The sequence below is a fragment of the Polypterus senegalus genome, chromosome 13, assembly GCF_016835505.1.
Source record: "Polypterus senegalus isolate Bchr_013 chromosome 13, ASM1683550v1, whole genome shotgun sequence".
Classification (NCBI taxonomy): Eukaryota; Metazoa; Chordata; class Cladistia; order Polypteriformes; family Polypteridae; genus Polypterus; species Polypterus senegalus.
The window spans coordinates 95,034,717-95,058,037 of NC_053166.1; the positions used below are offsets into that span (position 1 = coordinate 95,034,717).

At 38.1% G+C, this 23,321-nt stretch overlaps 1 protein-coding gene across 1 annotated transcript in view; it reads right to left on the reverse strand.

Moving 5' to 3' along the window:
* Positions 1-1,525: 1,525 nt before the first annotated feature.
* gys1 (glycogen synthase 1 (muscle)) overlaps positions 1,526-23,321 on the reverse strand; it is an 83,271-nt gene continuing 61,475 nt past the window's right edge. The window contains exons 11-16 of the mRNA XM_039776119.1: positions 15,131-15,323; positions 14,881-15,007; positions 14,704-14,799; positions 14,432-14,595; positions 14,172-14,252; positions 1,526-3,764 (exon numbers count right to left, since the gene is read on the reverse strand). Coding sequence (XP_039632053.1) covers positions 3,426-3,764; positions 14,172-14,252; positions 14,432-14,595; positions 14,704-14,799; positions 14,881-15,007; positions 15,131-15,323 — 1,000 coding nt within the window. The 3' untranslated portion in view covers positions 1,526-3,425. The remainder of the gene's footprint in view (positions 3,765-14,171; positions 14,253-14,431; positions 14,596-14,703; positions 14,800-14,880; positions 15,008-15,130; positions 15,324-23,321) is intronic.

A 23,321-nucleotide genomic window follows, 5' to 3' on the forward strand; every position in this document is an offset into this window, starting at 1 on the left:
ACTTCTATTAGTTTTATTCACAGCTTTAAAAATTAGAAAACAAAACCTAAATCTTGGTATTTACTTAAAAAAAAAAAAACTAAAAATATTTGCAACCAAGAATTAGTACTTCATTTAATCATCCAGTGACATGCTTCACCATTCTTGAACTGAAAATAGAGGTTATTTTTCAATGTAAGGAGGATCCCATATCTTCCTACTGTTTTCAGTTTCCATAATACTTTTGAGCTCAATGATCTAGTGCTTCATCCAAATCCATTCCTGAATGCTTTTGGATGATTCTCAGGATCATTATCATGCTGGAGGATCCAACACTTCTAACAGTGACCCAGTTTCAAAATGTGGGGATATGGTGTTTAAGAATATCTTCATAATCTTCAGATTTTATGATGTGTAATAAATGACATAAGGAGATTAAAACGAGTTGGGGCCTTATTTGGGAAAACCCCATTTATTGAAAAGGATTGTGTATGGCTTAATATTGTTTCAAAAACAGTGAAAGAATGTATTCCTCAGCAGTACTGCTGGTCAAATGACGGTGCCTTTCCGTATTCTGGTCCTTTTATCCTGACTTCACCAGAAGGTGATGGACAAGAAAACATGGAATGGAAGTTACTGTTATAATAGATGAAACTTTTCCTCCAGTCTCTCTTGTGTCCTGTTATATCAGTCACCAAAACACACTCAAGAACACTGCATGCATGATGCATGTCATGAACACATTCAGCACTAGATGTGGCAGATAAATTGCACACCATTACTGAATCCCAAATACATTTGAATGATAAAAAAAAACACCTTTCCTCTTAGGCGGTTTCATCTGTCACCTGTAAACAACAAATGGAAAGTTCAGGTTGGTTTTTCTATGCTTCTCCACATTTTCAGCAGCAGAATTCTTGTTGACCTAAGACCCATGTAGCCCTACAGTTGTGGCCAAATGTTTTGGCAATGACACAAATGTGTTTTGCTTTGCTGCTTCAGTATTTTCACATTATCTTTTTACATGTTTCTATGGTATACTTAAGAAAATGATTTTATACTATTATTTTTTTTTACTCTATGTTCTCTCTCCCTTAAATGGCCTTGAACCGGTGAAAGCAAATGTGTGTAATCCTCTTCTACTGCCATTTTGAATACTGCACATAAAGCCTCTTCCTCAGGAACTTCTTCATCACTTCCATTCCTTTTCCCATAGATAGGAACTGCAGGGTGTAAGATCTGGGCTGTATGGTGGACAGGAAAGAACAGACCATGTGAAGTGTATGATGTAATTGTTTTTGGGGGTTTGCAGATACAGATATTCTGTCTACTAATATCACTTCTTTTTCAACATAAACAAAAAATAGGGGCCATGCCATTCCCTGCTGAGAGAACTTGGATTTTACAATTTCAATGACTGAACTTCGCTTTCAGGTTGTTTGTTTAAAATAAATCTGCCATAGTACACACCTACATAAGTAAGCAGAGAGGCCAAATAAAACTAAGTCAAGGAAAGATACAAACCTGAAGCAGGAATAAACACTACCATTTTCAAAGCAGATTTTTTTTTTATTGTCTACAGGCATTATGCGACATATGTACACTGAAATAATAAAGGACTATTTTACTTCTTTAGTATGTTTGTTCAAAACAAAAAGAAACAGTCTTTCAGGAGGCAAGACAGCACTGTAGTTATGGCAACAAACCTCACTTCACCATGTTTTCTCAGTTAACTGAAACAAGTGGCAAGACAGTAGTAGTAACACCATCTGTATACAGTAAATCATAAACATGACAACTGGAGTTGTTCAGAAACTGGCTTACTATGACATCACATACTTTCTATTTTAATCATACTGGAGCCCCTTCTGCTAAATGTCAGCTATGACAGTGGTATGCTTCTCTCTGAGTCACCTTTTGCACTTTTTTTCACACTGGATTTTATAAGTAATGCTATATGACAAGAATTTTTCTATAAAATTTCCAAGGCTGTAAAACTTGAAAAAATGGATGAATTCAAACCTGCAATGATATCTGCATTGAACTCACCTTCTTTAATGGCCTCTATTACTTCAAACCTCCATTGTCCTATTAAGATTAGATATCTTTTCCTTTCACAAGCATACATTTTCAAAGCACATAGTGCTAGAACTTGTGCACTGGTTATTTACAGCTTTTTTATTTATGCCAATCACAGTATAATTAAACACCTGTTTAAATAACTTAACTAAAACAAGAAAAAAAAATACAAAACAATAAATTAATTTCTCACATCATCAGTAACAGTGTTGCAGAAGTCCTGGGATTCCTTTAACTTACTTCATGTTTGATCAGATTCACTTTCTGTTCATTTGCTCATCAAGTGCAAAAACATTTTCAGCAGGTAATACAGAATGATTTCTTGACAAATTTTTCTCTTGCCCCTTGGGGGCACAAGAACCTAATCCTCTCATGTTATATTAAATCGTGAATTTGTATTGTACTTTACATTAAACTTAAACAAATCATGTTAGAAAATGATAAGCTGCAGCTATTTTGAAAAAAAAAAAAAAAAAAAGCTGTAGGTGTTTTTGTCATTTACAACAGCCAGAAATATTTTGAAGGTTTCTGTAAATTATTAAATTGAAGAATATTTTGCGGATGCATGAAACATTTACTATATGAGCACTAAAAAGCAACTCAGTTTGGGGTGTAATGTGCCCAATATGATCAAAGTCATAGAACTCTATCATTCTGAGACTTTCTGCTAATGTGGCTAACATAAAAATCAGGGATCTTCTAAACAGAATTAACACACCTCTAATGAAAGTTTGCGTGAATGACGGAAGGCCTTCATGAGGTGTAAATGTTTACAAAACAGAAGGATGAACTATAATTAGATTGTGCTGACCACATAAACAGAAATGAAAATGTAAAGGAGCATGCGTCCTTTCCATTCAAACCAATAGAACAGAACAAACATAAAAGCATGAGAGAAAGTGACTATAAACTGGTGTATCAATACTGTGCCAGCACAAAATGTGGAGATAAAAATTCGCATAACACATATTTGCCTAAATATGAAATCTAGTGCTTTCATTTATACACCAAAATAATTTTTAAAATAATTCTGTCATATAAACCACACAATAGACATTTTTATTTTAAATATTAATAAATAATATGAAGCATTTAACTCATACAGTATTTGGAAGAATATCGTCATATGAGCATGAAAACATTTGTTTAGAAGCAATGCATGCAGTTTAAGATGAAGTGAAAAAAAAATGGGCAGAGATTCAGCACTGAGGGGAAAGGCACTGAAAATTGCTTTATGGTAACCTAGTGAAGGTGGAAAGAAGAAACAGCTATCTCTGTGTCTTTCTAGAAGGACAAGTTATTTTCCTCAACCATCTAAATGCGCCATCTTTTTTTTTTTTTTTTGCAAAATACAAACTGGCACCTTTCTAATTCCTCTCATCAATAATGGAGCTACTTGGTGAGCAAAGTTCAGTGGGGGAACTGGCTGAACTAGTCATTGAAGAGGCCGTGCTGGTGGCATTGCTTCCCAGGTCCACAGATCCTTTCTTACTATTACATCTGCGCCAGTCAGAGCCAGAATTCAGTGACACATTCATTGTCATCATTGCTACTGGCTTAATATTCTGTCTGTCTTTCTCTGCTTCAAGGTCCTCATCATAGCGCTCATCATCTTCTTCCGTCTCACTGTGATGAGGTGAAGAATGTCGAGACAGTGAAGGAGATGGTGGGACAGAAGCCGGACGTGGATATTTGAATCCCTGAACCTATAATATTAAAAAAAGAAAGAAAAAAAGAAAAAGGTCATAAAGATTGCTTGGTTGCCAGTCAGTTCAAAGTAAAAGCACTTTAACAACTGCCAGAAAATGTATTATTTCTTAACTTCTAAAAAAAGAAAAACAATCAGTTTACACAGGCAAAAAACAACTGAACCTATTTTATATGATGAGTTCAACTAAACACATACAAATATGTTTGTAAGTCTCTCTGTACTAGTGTTCTGGATTATGCTGAAGTTTTGATTTGTACTCTCATTGGTTTATTTTATACATGAATAATATACTAAGCTTCAAAAAGTATACAGTAATCCCTCCCTATATCGCGCTTCGAAATTCGCGGCTTCACTCTATCGCGGATTTTATATGTAAGCATAACTAAATATATAATGCGGATTTTTCGCTGCTTCGCAGGTTCTGCGGACAATGTGTCTTTTTACTTCCTGTACATGCTTCCTCAGTTGGTTTGCCCAGTTGATTTCATACAAGGGACGCTATTGGTGGATGACTGAGAAGCTAACCAATCAGAGCACGCAGTTAAGTTCCTGTGTGCTGAATGCAGTGTTAACCAGGAAGTCTCGTCTCGCTCATTCAGCATCAATGTGTTTCGCTGTGTAAAGAGTTAACTTTTGTGCTCTTTTGTGTTTATCTTTGTGCATAGTCAAGCCCTTCATTATGGCTCCAAAACGATCTGCTACTGCTTCAGGGGCCGTGCCCAAGAGCAAACGGAAGATGTTAACGATTGCCGAAAAGGTGAACGTTTTGCATTTGTTGAAGGATGGGAAAAGCTACACCACTGTAGGATGCCATTACAGCATCAATGAGGCTACAATTCTTTTAATTATTTAAAAAGTAGGAAAGGAATATAAGATCTACGGCCGCAGTGTCCTTTTAACCAGGGTGCAAAATGAGTTGTAAGTGGATGTAATAAGGCAGTAGTCTAGATGGAATCTGCTTTAGGGGTTTGGATTTAAGACTGCCAGAAGAAGAACAATGGCAGTGCTACACAATCGCCTGAAGTGGCTCCTTTAGAAGGGCTGTAATGCTCTCCTTTGTTGTGCAGTAAAATTAAATTCATTGTTAAAGGACAAGTCATCGTGTCATTGTTGGTGAGTAACTATAATTATTTTTTCACTTACAGTACTTGGTACATGTACGTACGTTTAGTGTCAGTGTACACACATTTACTGTATACTATTTTTCTTGCATTGTACGTATTTATTGCTGATGGCCTGTCTATCGTAATGGCTGTAACATATGTGATATCGGAGACACTCGATATCTTTGAAATAATATTTAGGTTTTACTGTATATAAACAGTGTGTTTATATACATAATTTCAATGACTCTTACCTAATATCTAAGAGAATACAAAGGGATTATGCTGTATAACTGTACAGGGAATGTTTATAAACAGTGTGGGAGAGTTTATAAGGGCTTAAAATATATAAAAATAACCATACAAACATATGGTTTCTACTTCGCGGATTTTCACCTATCGCGGGGGGGTGTGGAACGCAACCCCCACGATCGAGGAGGGATTACTGTACACCAGTCTGTCACAACATTAAAACCACTAACAAGTGAAAGGAATAACATCAATTATCTCACTTCAACAACACCTGTCATGTGGTGGGATACATTAGGCAGCAAGTGAAATAGAAAAGCAAGAAAAATGGGTAAGACTAACGATCTGAACAACTTTGGCAAAGACCAAATTGTAACGGCTAGACAACTGAATCCATGCCTCTCCAAAAATAGTCTTTTGGGGTGTTCTTGGTATGGAGTGTTAGTATTTACTAAAAGTAGTCCAAGCAAGGACAACCATGAAACAGTAACAGGGTCATGGGCACCCAAAGTACATTGATGCACATGGGGATAAAGGCTAGCCTGTCTGGTCCGATCCCACAGAAGAGCATTGTAGCACAAACTGCTGAAAAAATCAACGCTGGACATGAGAAAAAGATGTCTTAACTAACAGTGCATCGCAATTTGCTGCATAGCCACAGACTGGTCATAGTACTCATGCAGACCTCTATACACCATAAAAGTGTCTACAAATGGCATGTGAGCATCTGAACTTGACCATGGAGCAATAGAAGAAAGTGGCCTGGACAGATGAATTATGTTTTCTTTTATTTCATGTGGATAGCTGGGTGCATGCGTGTCATTTACCTGGATTAGAGATGGCGGCATTATTCACTATGAGGAAGAGGCAACTAAACAGAGGCAGTGTGATACTCTGTACCATGATCTGCTGGGAAATCATGGGTCCTGGCATTCATGTGGATTTTACTTTGACACATACCACCTACCTAAAGACTGTTGCAGACCACCTTCACCCTTTTCATGGCAATGGTGGCATAGCAGTAACCTCTTTCAATGGGATAATGCACCCTGTCACACTGCAAAAATTGTTAAGGAAACATGACAGAGTTCAAGGTGTTGACTTGGCCTACAAATTTGCCAGATCTCAATCCAATTGAGCTCCTGCGGAATTGTTGGAAAAATAAGTCCGATTTATAAAGGCCCCACCTTGCAACTTCAGGACTTAAAGGACCTTCTGTTAACGTTTGGTGTCAGATACCACAAGACACCTTCAGACGTCATGTGGAGACCATGCCTCATTGGGTCAGAGCTGTTCTGGGAGCATGAGGGGTACCTACTCAATATTAGGCTGGAGGTTTTAATGTTGTGGCTGATCATTGTATGGTTAATGTTTCTTGCAAAATTAATATTTGTGCTTCCACCTAACATATTAAAGCCAGTGTTTGTCACTCTTCATTCTTAACTGTACTTATACTCAATGACTCACAGAATAAACATTGCTGTGCTGAAGTTTCTGAATCTGTTGCTAACAGCAACACCTTAATTTCTATTCAATACAGTTTGCTTGACTTTTCAATTCACAAAGCTTTAAATAATTTATTTTTTGGCATAATGTGGAATATGGTTGATTATTTGCATATTTTTAAATATAATGCAGTCCTACACAATTATGCAGGAGTACTTTTCAATACGATTAAATGGATCATGAGCTATTTAGTTGACTGAAGCTAAGCAGGGGCACACAAAATAAAACTCCTTTCATAATTCTTGCCTTGGCCAGTCTTTCCTCCACTCAAAATCAGAGTGCCTATGTGACTTTGGTAAGAAGAGATTAGAAACTAATTCAATAAACCTTTGGCTTTTAAAAGGCTTTCTTTGATGTGAAACTAAAAAAGTTCCAATGATTGCTCCATAATTATACACTAAAAGGATTCTGCAGGTCAAATACAAGTCAAACAAAAGATATGTGTATGAAACTAACCAAGTATACGGCCTGAATGTTGAGCTGTTTGTGGTGGCCTTACTACCTTATTATATGGATAATTATATCTCCCCCACAGTGGCAATCACAACAGGCACAGTATATTCTGTAATAGGCAAACTCACTACTGACTATCCCAGTGCTTTCTTCACAATTTCTGGGGACATTTACCTTGTTTTATTTTCCTCTACCCTCACCAATTTTTACCAGTTTGTGGACTGTACAACAAGAGAACACAGGGCCCTGGAATGTAATATGCCTATGTTAAAGAGGTATATAACTCAATTTTTTGCCACCTTTAGGCCACTTGGACCATAATTTGGTACAGCTCATACCCGCATAAAAACCCATTGTCCAGTGGCTACCAGTCATCACAAGGACCATGCAGGAATGGAAAACAAAGGCTGAGGGGGCTCTGAAGGATGCCTTTGACAGTACTGACTAGGATATGCTTTATGAGTCACATGGCATGAACATAGGTATCAAAGACTACATCAGGTTTTGTGTGGATAACACAGTCCCCACAAAAACAAGTACCTGCGCAGTTTTCCCAACAACAAGCCATGGATTATAAAAGACTTCAAAGCCCTACTAAATATGAACAAGAAAAAATTCAGGTCTGGAGATAAGAATGAAATCAAGCGGATGCAGTCAGAGCAGAAAAAGCAGAATAAGAGGAAATCCCACTACAGCATCTGTGGTCTCCTGCCACCCTCCACTTCCTGGACTGTGTGTCTCTATTGATGAAGTGAGGACAGAACTGGGTTAACGCTTAATAAACTAGTCTTTAGGGCTAGATGGAAAGAGCCCCAGGGTGCTGAAAACATGCATCAACCAGGTTTGTGGGGTCCTTCAGCACCTGTTCTCCCTTTCCCTGAATTTTCAGAAGGTTCTCCCCTGTGGAAAACATCCCGTGTGGTCCCAGGATGCAGGAGCGCCGCAGGTGACTGTGCTTTCTCCGGTCCTGTTTAGCCTATATACATCGGACTTTCAATACAACTTGGAGTCCTGCCACGTGCAAAAGTTCGCTGACGACACTGCTATTGTGGGCTGCATCAGGAGTGGGCAGGAGGAGGACTATAGGAACCTAATCAAGGACTTTGTTAAATGCTGCGACTCATACCACTTACACTTGAACACTAGCAAAATCAAGGATCTAGTGGTGGATTTTAGGAGACCCAGGCCCCCGTGATTATCAGAGGAGGCTGTGTGCAGAGGATACAGACCTATAAATACCTGGGAGTGCAGCTGGATGATAAATTGGACTGGACTGCCAATACTGATGCTCTGTGCAAGAGAAGACAGAGCCAACAATACTTCCTTAGAAGACTAGCATCCTTCAACATCTGCAATAAGATGCTGCAGATGTTCTATCAGACGGCTGTGGTGAGTGCCCTCTTTTATGCGGTGGTGTGCTGGGGAAGCAGCATAAAGAGGACGGACATCTCACACCTGGACAAACTGGTGAGGAAGGCAGGCTCTATTGTAGGCATGGATCTGGACAGCTTGGCATCCATGGCAAAGTGATGGGCGTTGAGCAGGCTCCTGTCAATCATGGAGAATCCACTGCATCCAATGAACAGTATCATCTCAAGACAGAGGAGCAGCTTCAGCGACAGACTGCTGTCACTATCCTGCTCCACTGACAGACTGAGAAGATCGTTCCTCCCGCATACTATGTGTCTCTTCAGTTCCACCCATTGCAGGGTAAACGTTAACATAATACAAAGTTATTGTCTTTTTTTTACCTGCATTTTTATCACTTTAATTTAATATTGTTTTTTATCAGTATGCTGCTGCTGGAGTATGTGAATTTCCCCTTGGGATTAATAAAGAAAGAAAGAAAGAAAGTATGTATGTATCTATGTATTTATGTATGTATGTATGTATCTATCTATCTATCTATCCATCTATCTACCAGTGCCATAGAAATGTAATGCCAGTGAGCCCAAGGACTTTAGGCCAGTTGCTCTTTCTTCATAAATCATTAAGACCTTTGACAGGCTGGTACTAAAACAACTACAGTTTCAGAACATCTGCATACTCTGCAGTTTGCCTATCAAGGCAAATATAGGTTTGGAGGATGCTCCGATCTACATGCTCCACAGAGCTTACTCCCACATGGATAAAGCTAGCACCACAGTCAGGATAATGCTCTTTGATTTTCCCAGTGCCTTTAACACCATTAAAATTCATTGACTGGGGTAAAAGCTGAAGGCTTTGAATCATGAAACTCCCACAGGCTTGTGGATCATGGACTACCTAACCAACAGAGAGCAGTTTGTGAGTCTGAGGGACTGTGTGTCAGAAATGGTGGAGCACCTCGGGGAACTGTCCTGTCTCCCTTCCAGCTTACCCTCTACACAAAAGACATTAGGCACCATACCAGTGCTTGCCATCTACACCAATTTTCAGATAACTCCTCCTTTACAGACTGCATTAATAATGGAAACAAGTCAGAGTGCAGGAAGGTTGTGAAGGGCTTTGCCTTCTGGTACAGGGACGACAACAACAGGCAACTCAATATCAGCAAAACGAAAGAGCTGATGGTGAACTTGCAACATGCGAAGAAGCCTCTCAGACCAGTCACCAGGGGAGAACATGAAGTGGTGCAGAGCTACAAGTATCTGGAGGTTCACATGAACAACAAACTGGACTGGAGTGACAACTGAGTGGCACTGTACAAGAAGGGTCAGAGCACACTGTACTTCCTAAGGAGACTCAGGTATTTTGATGTATGCAGAAAGCTACTGGAAATGTTCTATTCATCCAAAGTAGCCAGAGTGTTGTTTTATACTGGTTTCCTGGGAAGAAATTTGATCTTAAAAGATGCACAATGCTTGAACAAACTTATCAGGAAAGTCTGCTCCATCACCCTGGACACATTGAAACCTGTTGTAGAAAAGAAGATGTTGGCAAAATTAGATTCCATCATGAAAAATCCCCTCCATCTCCTCATGGAGGTTCTCTTTTAACCACAGGTTTATTCCACAAGAGTGTGCTAAGAAGCCTTTGGGGTCTTTTCTGCCCATTGCTATCTGGCAATTCTGTATTATGTACTATGTACTAATTAACTTAAATTTTGAAACATCTGCATAATATACATTTACTTAATTTTATTATTTTATTTATTTATAACTTGATTGACTGACTGGCTATGTTATTTGTCCCATTAGTCTATATCCTTGTTTTTTAATGTTTCTGGTGCTCTGTGTATCTGAATTTTCCCCTGGGATTAATACATCTAATCTAATCTCAAAACAAGTTTAAATGGCAACACTGTTATAGTAAAAGGGATTTTAATTATCCAAATATAAGATACAAAGACCCAGCAAATTATGTAGCACAGAAGCAGGAACTAATAGGTGTAATCAAGGATTGCCTCTTGACCAAGTATATCAAAACTCCAATAGGAGGAAAAATCTTTCTAGACCTGATATTGATTAATAACCTGGGCAGATTTCAGATCATAGATTTCTTTGATCATAATATTTAAAGTTTCATAGTGTTCTGGCACTTCAGTAAAAGGCTCAGGACGCAAGGACACACAGGATGTTTACAATGAAGAGTTAGTAAACTAGAGATGTTTTTTTAATTTTCATTTAGTGGGGGTGGGATTACATCAAGTATCAGCTCTAAGCCCTTTTTTATTTGGAATGGTGATGGACAGGTTGACAGACAAGACTAGACAGGAATCCCTGTGCACTATGATCTTTGCTGATGACATTTTGATCTGTAGCGAGTGTAGGGAGCAGATTGAGGAGATCCTGGAGAGGTGGAGATATGCTCTAGAGAGGAGAGGAATGAAGGTCAGTAGGAACAAGACAGAATACATGTTTGTAAATGACAGGGAGGTCAGAGGAATGGTGAGGATGCAGGGAGTAGAGTTGGCAAAGGTGTATTAGTTTAAATACACAAAATCACAAGTACAGGGTAACGGGGATTGTGGAAGAAAAGTGAAAAATGAGAGAAGAGAAGAGTGTCAGGAGTACTTTGTAACAGACGGGTATTAGCAAGAGTGAAAGGGAAGATCTACAGGAAAGTAGTGAGACCAGCTATGTTATATGGGTTGGAGACTGTGGCACTGACCAAAAAACAGGAGACTGAGCTGGAGGTGGCAGAGTTAAAGATGCTAAGGTTTGCATTGGGTGTGACGAGGATGGATAGGATTAGGAACGAGTACATTAGAGGGTCAGGTCAGGTTGGACGATTTGGAGACAAAGTCAGATGCATTGGTTTGGACATGTGTAGGTAAGAGATGTTGTGTATATTGGGAGAAGGATGCTAAGGATAGAGCTGCCAGGGAAGAGGAGAAGAGGAACGCCTAAGAGAAGGTTTATGGATATGGTGAGAGAGGACATACAGGTGATAGGTGTAACAGAGCAAGATGCAGAGGACAGGAAGATATGGAAAAAGATGATCCATTGTGGAAACCCCTAACTAAAAGAAGAAGAAGATCTGAAGAGGTTTTTGCTTACTTGTTGTATTGCTGTATATTTAAGCAGCTAAATTGTATCCAGTGTTGAGCATGAACTAGTTCAAAAGAGCGCGTTCATTGAACAAGCTCATTTTTCTAAGAACAGTGAACTTAACGTAACGTATTTGCAAGTGAAGAACTTGAATGTGAGCTAGTTCAGTTTTATATGACATTCTGGATCTGGTTTAGGTCCAGATTAAACGTTTTGCCTTACCCTGTAATGTAGGGGTGGAGCCGAATCCTAATCCGAATCCGGTATTCAGAAAGGCACAAATAGTGGATTTTTACAAATATTTATTTCGTACAACTTTTTTGCCATTTATTTGTATTCGGAAAAAATAACGTAAAATCAAATATTGCACTGTCTGCGTCTGCCTGCTTGTGCTTATGCTGCACCCCTGCTGACATGAGCACGCGGTGAAGCTCTGCTTTCACTTTTAAGAAAATGCTGTACTTCACAAGGCCACTTTACGTGAATTTTGACGGCAGTGTAATAGGTTAGTTCACCTACACGCTGGCTCCACAGTCACCATTTGTGTCACATGGTTGGAAATAGAGCAGTGATTTATATGTATACTTGCATCTATTTAATTTCTTTTTTGACCAGGAGGACATTAGCATATATGGTTATACGTGTTTGTTGCTGGGCATAACTCAATAAAGTATCCATCCATCCATTATCCAACCTGCTAAATCCTAACTACAGGGTCACAGGGGTCTGCTGGAGCCAATCCCAGCCAACATAGGGCGCAAGGCAGGAAACAAATCCTGGGCAGGGCGCCAGCCCACCGCAGTCAATAAAGTACATTTAAATAAAAAAGTGTTTACAATTATAGCATTTTATTCAAGAACACTGTAAAAGCCTAATATAAATCATGCATTATTGAAAAAAGTAAACTCATGGGTCATTTATTCTCACTCCTTAAAAATAGAAAATGAACTGAACATTAACTAGTTCAAAATTGAAATGGTGAACTATGAATGTGAATTTATTCGTTTTAATCTGTGCGAACTGAACTTTGAGCTAGTTCTTGTGAGGTGTGAACTTGCACAACACTGCTTGTATAAACCTCTGAAACAAATGCAACTTGGTGCAATATTCATTTTTCCTTTTTAGAAGGGAAGGAAAACAGGCATTGAAAAAGACTGTCAAGGGTAAGGGAACCTCGGGGCAAGGCAAGGAAAAAAGACTTCCTGTACAGAGGGTATTGGGAGCATGCGCTGATACAGTGTGTTGCCGCACCCACCCCACGTTGAAGCACCTGGTTGGGACCAGAGTGGAATGGGTGACACTTCTGCACTACACTTTTTAAAAAAAAAAAAACAGTGGCTGGAGTGCCAATCCTACCACCAACCCCACATTTTCCCTGCAAATTGGATGACATGCTTGAAGGGCTTGATGCCAATTAACATCATACCCTGGACAAATTAATTGCAGGTTAAGGGCCTCGCTCAAGTGACCAACGAAATAGAATCACTTCTGGCATTTACAGGATTCGAAGTAGCAACTTTCCGATTGCCGGAAAAGATTCCTAGGCTCACCACACTGCCTCCTGTACAGAGGGAGCCCCAACATGGCATGTATAGTGCAACTATGCATGCCAGTATTAAAAAAGCATGGGTTTCTACATGCAGAAGGGCAAGAAGGGACAGAGGTATAAAAATGAAAAGTAACAAAATTACATTGTGGAATGAAATGTGCAATGCTCCCCAAGGATGAAAGTTAGCAGACAGTCCAGCAGGTGCCAGGAGTGCATTAACCTTCATCAAGAGAGACTGTACCCAAAAAAGACTGATAGGAGTCAGAACACCTCTTTGCTGATAAGAAGAGTATATGGTTGTAGGTAAGAAGATGTGTATTTTTAAATGAATTTTGATCTGTAAGCTGAATGAAAAAAGTAGTAGGACTAAATTGGAAACTGGAGTCAACAAAGAAAAGCCCACAAATACACAGGAATTATAACTCCGTACAGATATTGACCAAGAACAGACTTCAATAGAAACCACATGGTCCTGGAGGGCAACACAGTTAAACAGTGCATCACCGCACCTCCAATATATAATATATTAGACAAAAAATAATTTGAATAACTGATCCAAATAATTTATGTAGATATGTATGTTTGATTCAGGTCAGAGAAGCAACATAATGTGCAAGTACAAATTACTATGAAAATGAGAATACAAAATATTCAGTGAATACATGTTTTTTGATTTTGCAAAGCTAATTCATATACATTTCATAATCTGATGAGATAGCTGTTAAGACTTAATGATGAGTATACAGTATCAAAAAAGTTCGGTAAAGTTTTGCAGATTTATGAACATATAGTAATTGATAAAGACTTATGAGGTACAGAGGATAACCAACAGAGCAAAACAAACTTGCATTAATCAACAAACTACCTGAGGTACATGCAGCTTAATGCAGGATACTCAATGATGTTTGACCATATTTCATATCAAATACCTTTATAGTTATTATCAAAACTGACAATTACCTGTTTGCAAAGGAAACAGTGACATTAAATAATTGTTCAGTCAATGTGTTCATGATGTTATACTACATGCTCCCATACATTTGAATTAAAATGAATGTGCAGTGCCTTACCGTGCTTGGCTCATGAGGTTCATAGATGAATTTATCTGGGAAGGCTTTAGCCAGTGCCATGTGACGAGCATACATGTAGTACTAAGAACATAAAGAGAAAACAAATTGATCAGCCAAATTCTGAGGTATACAGCCAGTTTTTTAAAACTGGAATTAATCTAATGTATAAGAAGAACATGAATCAACTCCTTCACAGCAATCAATGTTTATTTTTTCAAGTCAGGAAATTTTAACTGCTAGAACCATATATCATCACTCACTCGTCCAAGATATTTCCAATCCAACAAATCGGAGAGTCGTTCTGTTCGATTACGCTGAATAATTCTTTGTCGTCTAGTTTGTTGACAAAAGGAGTACAGAAAGGATGTCAGCTGATTGCAGGATTCATCAACACCACGGAATCTCCGATCTAAAATGTAGATACCTAGGAAGCAAGAAATAATCAAACTGATGGCCCTTACTTCTAGAAAGTACTACACCCAAAATCTGAGTTAATAAATATACAATATATAGACCATGTCAATCAACTCACCATAGGCAGAGGGATCAGCAATATGCTCCTCCATGAAGCAGCCAAAGCCAGATAGATTGGTTGATACACTGGGAATTCCCATAACTGTGCACTCAGCTATAGAAAGAGTAACACAGAAAGTCACTCAATGGTGAATGGGACACCAAATTTTGTCATGTTGAATTTAACTGCACTTACCAGGTGTATATCCCCAAGGTTCATAATAGGAAGGAAAAACTCCAAGATGACAGCCCCTGACAAACTCTTCATAATCCATGGGAAGAAGAGGACTGGTAGAGGACAAAAACTCAGGGTGGAAGATCACCTAAACAACAACAGATTAACTTTTTTTAAAAAAAAAAAAAATAGGGGTAAATTAACAGTGCAGTCTTTCTTTGTAAAAGTGTTCTATGTAAGTTACTCATGTGCCATTTTCCTATGTAATCACCTTAACTCTGTCAGAGCTGCTATTAAAGAGACCCATTCGACGAATGCTGTTTAGGATAGGGTCTGTGGAGTCATCAAGCATATTGTGTGTACAAACTGGAGGTAAACTGTGCCTCTGGGTGCCAAAAATTGCTCTCTTCATCATTGTAAAATCTTCCTTATCCATCATTTTGTTCAAGTCAGGCAGCTGACCCCTAAGGCAAAAGGAAAGAGTGTCAGATGTCATGGTATACACAGAAAAAAAGTTACAAAATAAAATAGCAATAAATTAAAAAGGAAAATCTTTAGGGTAGTGTTTGATTAGAAATACCAGAATTCATTCATACTACTGCATCAACCATTACATGGCTTCAGGGCTATAGGAGACATGGACTAAGTTATTTATTTCATTTTAAAATTTATCATCATTAATTATTCAGGTATTCCTGGCAGGAAATAGAGCACTTGGGACTGAATTAAATAAAAGAGACACACTGTAGATGATGTACTTTAATTTGCACAGACAATGAAAAAGTATGACAAGGTACACTGTATTCTAAATTAAACAAATTGATCTGACCCCAATTATCAATCAAAGCATATGTGACATATACTGTGCTATAAGATATTTCACATAAAACATACATAAATGATAGTTTCCTACATTTGTGTACTACCAAGTTAAATTTATAAAATATTCAGCTGATAGTTAGGAAGGTTTTTCTTTAAAATAACTACATAGGTTTATGGAGTACTCAGCATCAGCCTAGAACTATATACAAAGTTAATGCCTGTATTAACAAAGAGCATGCATCATAAAATTTGATCATATGCTACCTGGCTATGGCGATATAAGTCACATATAATGATCTAATTAATTAATGGACAGCTACTGTTGTGCTTCATTTATATTAATCCATTAAAACTACTTTCTTTTCCTGTCTGTTTAAACAAATCTGAGTCTTCAAATGTACTTATTATGTAATTAACAACTAGTAAAGATTGTTTTTGCATTTCACATGAACACTTGTCACAGCACTTTGAGCCTATGCTCATTGAATAGCACTATACAAAAATAAATTAAACTGTTTAATAAATATAAAAAGCAACAATTATTTATATAACACTTTTTTATACAACAGTGTAGCTCATGGTGCTTTAAATTAAAAAGTAATGATTAAAACTAGAAAATTAAAAAGTATAAATGGAAAAATTCTTGATGAAAATCTCTTTTTTAATTTCAAAAAGCAGAACATTACAAGGGTATGATACTCACACAAATAACAACAACAACATAGCAGATGCAACCATATACTTCAAAAGTAATACAAAGAAAACAAAAGAAAAACAGACATACAAAGGAAAAAAAGTAAAACAAGATTCAACCCTCACCCATTCAACCACCCACAAAGAGAAATAGAAGAAAGACCTGAACTTGAAAAATCCTCCAGTTGAGCAAGCTGAGCACACATGCTAGTAGTTATGATATAGGCTATTACAATCAGTTTATCCCTATGCCCTTTAAATCCATCCAAATATCACTGTTAATGATCCATTAATGACTGTAACACCAATGCTGAGAAGTATGTAAAGATTTTTGTCCACAATGATGTTAATTTAGTGCATTCCCAAAACATGCAGGTCAGTGACGATGGAACTAGATAGCAGCCATTAGAGGCTGGATTGCAGGGTACATTTTAAATAATTTTAAACAAGATAAACTGATTGATACCTTCTGCTGAATTATGAAATGCTTTGGGTATATAAAACTACAGTGTACGCTATGTATAGTTGAATTCCACTCCTTTTCTGGGATGCTGCTATGAAAAATCCTTTTCCCACCATTTCCTATGTTCACTTAAGGTTTTAATTTTTGACAGCACTTCTAAAAAATATTACAGAGCTTCTGGGATAGATACTGATGTGAGATGTAGGAATCTGGGTACGATTCTTTTATCAAAATGTACAATTTCCATAGAGTAAAAGCTTGAGTAGCTGGAAAGTTACATATGGAGCATATTTGTTCATTAGATGCAGATATGTTATCTCTCTATAAAGATCTCCCAAATGTTTTATCCCTAGTGTTTTCTACAGGTTAAATACTAAGTAGGTCTGAGAAGGTGGAGAAGGTGATTATTATGTATAGCAGCAACATATAAGAGTTTCTCTACCTTGAAATGTATCTGCATTGGTTCTAATTTTAACTATTTCCTAAACGACTTGATTGCTGGCAAATTCATGATAGTATTGATTGGAGCACTGAGGAGGGAACAGAAAGGAGATTTAGAACAGAAATCATTTTCCATTGCAAACTAGGCTGGTGAGAATTCATGAACTTCTGCCAATTTCTAAGATTTTATTGTGTGTATATTTGCTGCCTATCTGTAAATGAGAAAGATTAGGTAGGTGCCATTCCACCTTATGATTTAGATCTTTGTAGATTTGCCTTTTGGATGTGTGGCCATTTCAAATTCCAGATGGAAGACAATATGATTGAGTCTAATTTCTTAAAGAATGATTTGTTTATGCATATAGGGATACTCTGGAATAGACATAGCCGCTTATGGTGGATGTTCATTTTGACAGTACTCTCTGCTGAGGCGAGATGGAGGGTGGAACATCTGCTTAAAAGCTTGTTTGATACTTTCCGTAGCACTTTCTAAACTGTATTGAAAAAGATCTTTATATTTACTTGTGATAGTTATCCCCTGGGGCTTCATGTATAAACAGTGCGTATGCACAGAAATGTTGCGTAAGAACGTTTCCACGTTCAAATCGCGATGTATAAAACCTAAATTTGGCGTAAAGCCACGCACATTTCCACAGTACCTCATACCCTGTTGTACGCAAGTTCTCCGCTCGGTTTGCATTCCGCTCGGGTGGCATCCAGCGTCAAAGCAATGCTACTGTTACTGTGTGGTTTATCCTTCTTTTTCAGATCCACATCCATGACGCGGCTTTATAAATACACTGAAATTAACCACATATTGTTAGTTTAATGCATCTGATTGTAATTAACCTGTAACAATATAATGGTCTACAGAATGGTCTAAATAAAATACCATAGCTGCTTTAGCGTTGTTACTCTCACTGCCCCTTCTTCTTCTTCTTTCAGCTGCTCCCATTAGGGGTTGCCACAGTGGATCATCTTTTTCCATATTAATCTCACTGCACCACTTGGAGCAGCTGATTGGAAAATTGAATTATTGGTATACAGCATCAAGCACACACTGCCTTAGCCATGCTTCCTATTTGAACTGCTTCTCACACGGCAAACGCTTCAAAACCTTTACTGAAAGGACCTCGCGGTTCAGAAACAGTTTCATCCCAACAGCTCTAAACGCAATCAATGACTCCATCAACTGCTCCTTGTAGAACTGTTTGTACTTATAAGTACAATTACCTCACTGTAAACTTGCGATACAGTTATAATATCTCACAACCTGAGCGTGTATTTACATATGATGACGATATCATTTTTAAGATGAAATGCAGCAAAATATGTTTATTATATTATACAGATAAAACTTTAACTTTATTTAAATAATCTATAGTGTTAATAATTAAAGGACACGGTGTCGCTACGCTAGCAAGGTTCTGGCGCTCTGTTCACAGATTGCTCCTGCCTTGCACTGTATGCTTCACTGGCACTGGCGTGAAGGATAGAATAATTAAACATGTACTACGAAGATATTTCAATGTTCCTTAAAAGTTTTGAAGAATCGGCGTTATAAGCTTACAGATGGCTGAACATCTATTACAGAGCTGGTTGTGTGGCAATTGGGTATTTGGAGAAAGAAAAGGAAGAACAGGAATTAGAGGTTTGTACGTTTGAAAGAGACAGTACTGCTGCAATAAATTATTTTATTGAAGGTTGCGCATAATCACTACGCCACCGTGTTGCCATGTTTAATAACATGCTTTAATTCCTATCATCATGAAAATGATATCACGTATACATCTCAGTATTTTAGTTATTCAGAGAGCTGTAATATCATGAATGTAATGGATTCTGTGTCCTGTCGGAGTTAGAGAAAGTCGGTTTAAGAATCACGTAGTGATTCAAACACACAGGGCACATAGAAGATCAAACACAGAACAAAGCATTTAACATACTACTTTAGTTACGATAGGATTTGAGGAACTAGTAAATTAAACGATTTAAGGATGAAGTTTATGATGTTCTACTTTAATGACAAAATAAACTACATGATTAAAGTGGAAATTTCGAGATTAAAGTTGACATTTCATGATTTTTCCCCACTGTGTGCCTTTTTTTTTCTCTGTACCCTAATAAGCTTTCATTCGACTATCAGACAGTGGGCTACGACTCACCTTTTTATGGCAACTTTGATATGCAACTTCTTTTTTATTTCGGGCACTGTGCGACTTTGTGAACTTGAGCTTTTGACTTTCCCCGACACGCTATGTCACTCGATCAACTTCCTTTTCTTGTTTATACCATTGTCTAAACCAACAAATAGTACGTTTTTCCTTGCTTCCACTTGGTATTCATTTAAATTGTTCTATTTTTCCTTGTGGTTTTGCATTTGTCTTTTCACAGAACGTTGACCTTAAGGGCTATTTATATTGATTTGTATATTCAAAGAGGCGTAATTCTGTGAGGAGTTAGGGCGGGACAGCACGCGCTTTCACGAGCCGTGGAAGTTTGCGTACGCACAGATTCCTGCTTCTGGATTTTTCTGTGTGTACGCCAGTGTTTCTCAAATAGTGGGGTGCGCCCCTTGACCTCGGGGAACATGTTTTTTTATTTTTCTTTTACATTTTTTTTGAATTTAGAATGCACTTTAAATCTTTTCTGTTACATTTAATAAAGCTATTCTTTGTTGTAAATTGGTTCATATTTCTTTCTTTTTTTATTCTCTTATACGTTAATAAGGATACAGTGTTATGCAGAGGTGTACTTATAACAATTTTATAGACAAATGATACTATTTATAGTCGCGCGGGGGGCGCAAGATGTTTTCTTCTTCCTAGGGGGGGCATGACAGAAAATAATTGAGAAGCACTGGTGTACGCACATTGTTGCTTTTGTTACGGCGTTATACATTAGGCCCCTGATATGTAAGCAGTTTTGATATTATGAACGAATAGCTATCCAATATGGTATGATGTGCTAGATACTTCACTGGTAAATGCACGTTTATGCAAATTAATTTTGAAGGCAGAGATCTTATGAAATTCTCCTATTGCATTTAAGTCTAATGGTAGAGATCATTGTGGGTCTGATATATACAGCACCATATCGTCTTGATGAAATTCAGAAACTGAACTGAATTCAAACTGAGTCTCTAATGGTTATCATAACAAAACTCAATATCTCGTCTAAAAACAATTTATGTTCAGATGGCCTTGGAAGACAGGAAAACAAAAACTCCAACCTGTATGGATGCTGAAGGAAAAAAACCACTATGGGTTTTAGGGAAAATGAAAATAATTAGTAAAAAAAAAAACTGTCTCATAAGTGGAAATCCTACAAAAAGAACACAATGAAATGGAGTCTAAGACTTGGCTGCACATATAATTCAGTAGCTGCTGCAGGTTTTGGAAGGTGGTGGAACCAAGTGAATATTTTGGACAACAAAAAAATTATACCTGTGCAGCACATTAGCCCATTTGTCTGTGAAACTGATTTGATCAATGAATAAGTCCATTTAGTTAGTTTTGATTTCGATAATCTGGTATTGACTTGTAGTTCTTTGGTCTCAACTCGGTATACAACTTAGGAATGTTACCTTCTTATCTTTTCTGACTGCTTTTCACTAGTTTTGCATTTGGCTATAGTCAGTGTCACTACTGGTAGCATGAGGTGATACCTGGACCCTACAGAGGTTGCACAGGTAGCCAGGATGGCACATCAATACGTGCCAATGCCAGAAGGTTTGCTGTGTCTAGCAGCACAGTCTCAAGGGTATGGAGGAGATTCCAGGAGACAGGCAGTTACTCTGGGAGAGCTGGACAGGGCTGTAGAAGGTCCTTAACCCATCACCAGGATTGGTATCTGCTCATTTTGGCAAGGAGGAACAGGATGAGCACTGCCAGAGCCCTCCAAAATGACCTCCAGCAGGCCACTGGTGTGAATGTGTTTGACCAAACAATCAGAAACAGACTTCATGAGGGTGGCCTGAGGGCCCAACATCCTCTAGTGGACCCTTTGCTTACTGCCTGGCACTGTGGAGCTCAATTGGCATTTATCATAGAATACCAAAATTGGTTTCACAGATGAGAGCAGGTTCACCCTGTGCACATGTGACAGACGTGAAAGGGTCTTGAGAAGCCGTGGAGAATGTTATGCTGCCTGTAACATCTTTCAGCACGACTGGTTTGGTGGTGGGTCAGTGATGGTCTGCGGAGGCATATCCATGGAGGGACGCACAGAGCTCTACAGGCTAGACAATGGCATCTTCACTGCCATTAGGTATCAGGATGAAATCCTTGGACCCATTGTTAGCCCCTATGCTAGTGCAGTGGGTACTGGGTTCCTCTTGATGCACAACAATGCCCGGACTAATGTGGTGAGAGTATGCGGGCAGTTCCTAGAAAATGAAGGAATTGATAACATTGACTGGCCCTCATGCTTGCCTGACCTAAATCCAATAGAACACCTCTGGGACATTATGTTTCGGTCCATCCGACCTCATCAGGTTGCACCTCAGACTATCCAGGAGCTCAGTGATGCCCTGTTCTAGATCTGGGAGGAGATCCCCCAGGACACCAACCCTCATCTCATTAGAAGCATGCCCCAACACTGTCAGGCATGCATACAAGCATGTGGGGGCCATACTACTGTGTACAGATTTTAAGTTGCTGCAATGAAATTTCGACAAAATGGACAAACCCTGCCGCATCATTTTTTCACTTTGATTTTCAGGGTGTCAATTGATTTTAGCCCTCTGTAGTTTGATAATTTTCACTTCCATTAACCGATGGAGCATCCTTTCGTTCCTAACACATTACCCAGTCCATATCAGTATAGATATCCAGCATGATTTTTTCCCATTGAGATCTGATGTGTTTTCGAAGTGTTCCTTTAATTTTTTGAGCAGCTTTTTTTATCATTTTGAATGGTCCATTATGCCTGACTACATCTTAATTAATAAAGGGACCTGTGCTCTCAAACGCTGCACTGAAAGAAAAGACTGTGCAAAATGTGTCATTAGTCCTGTTCTACAAATGACCTATTATTAGCCAAGCCAGTACTCACCACCACAATTCACATCCTTATTTCCTGCTATCTTCTAAAAAAAGACAGAATAATTTTGCAAGAAATGTAGTAAATAGAAGTACTTTCAGCACCTTCAAGTTTCATATTTTGCAAAATTAAAGTGAATATGATTAGTGAAATTAAATGTTAATCATCAATCAAAAATGTAACTGTTCTCTGTGGATGTGACAATAATCACCCTTACATCCTACGATTTATGTTGACCTAAATAACCTGTTCTTTTTACAATTTGTCTTGTGTTGTTCATAGTAGTTTTCAATATATACCTTCTTCACATTGAAATGTTTTTTCAGTGAATATTACATTTGATGAAAGCAGATGGAAGCACTTTGGTAAGATGGTTCATGCCTGGATCCACAGAGTAATTGTTTGCAGTCTCACTTGGTGTTCAGTGAGATCTGAAATGAATTCACCATTTATTTATACTGCTAGTTTACTTTTAGTAATAACATTTATTCCTAAAAAAATGCATTTGCATATTTGTTTTGAAATGTTACATATTGTACATTACTGCAGTTTTTTTTTTTACAATCCAACAGTAACATGCATACACCCACAAGAAAAACCCACTTGACCATTACAAGTTCACTAGGGCTAAACTATTCCAGCAGCAAGACCATGCACAAGCAAAATATGAATCGTGGATAAAGCATCAATCAACTTCAGAGCACACTAATTCACTCACCTACATTCATTGTATCAAACCAGTTTACAGTCATTTTTTAACCCAACACATGTATCTTTGATAGGCAGCATAAAAAACACAGCAACCTGATGTAAAAACTACACAGACACAAGGAGAATTTTATGTAGGCTGTTTCAGTGCTAGGATTCTTACCAATAAGGACCCAGGCACAATGCAATACTTCCAGGATTGAAAGTGAAAATCTCATACTGCTGAAACAGTTACTATATACTAACTCTGAGTCCTTTACTGACTAATAACTCTTTCTCGAGCTATGACCAT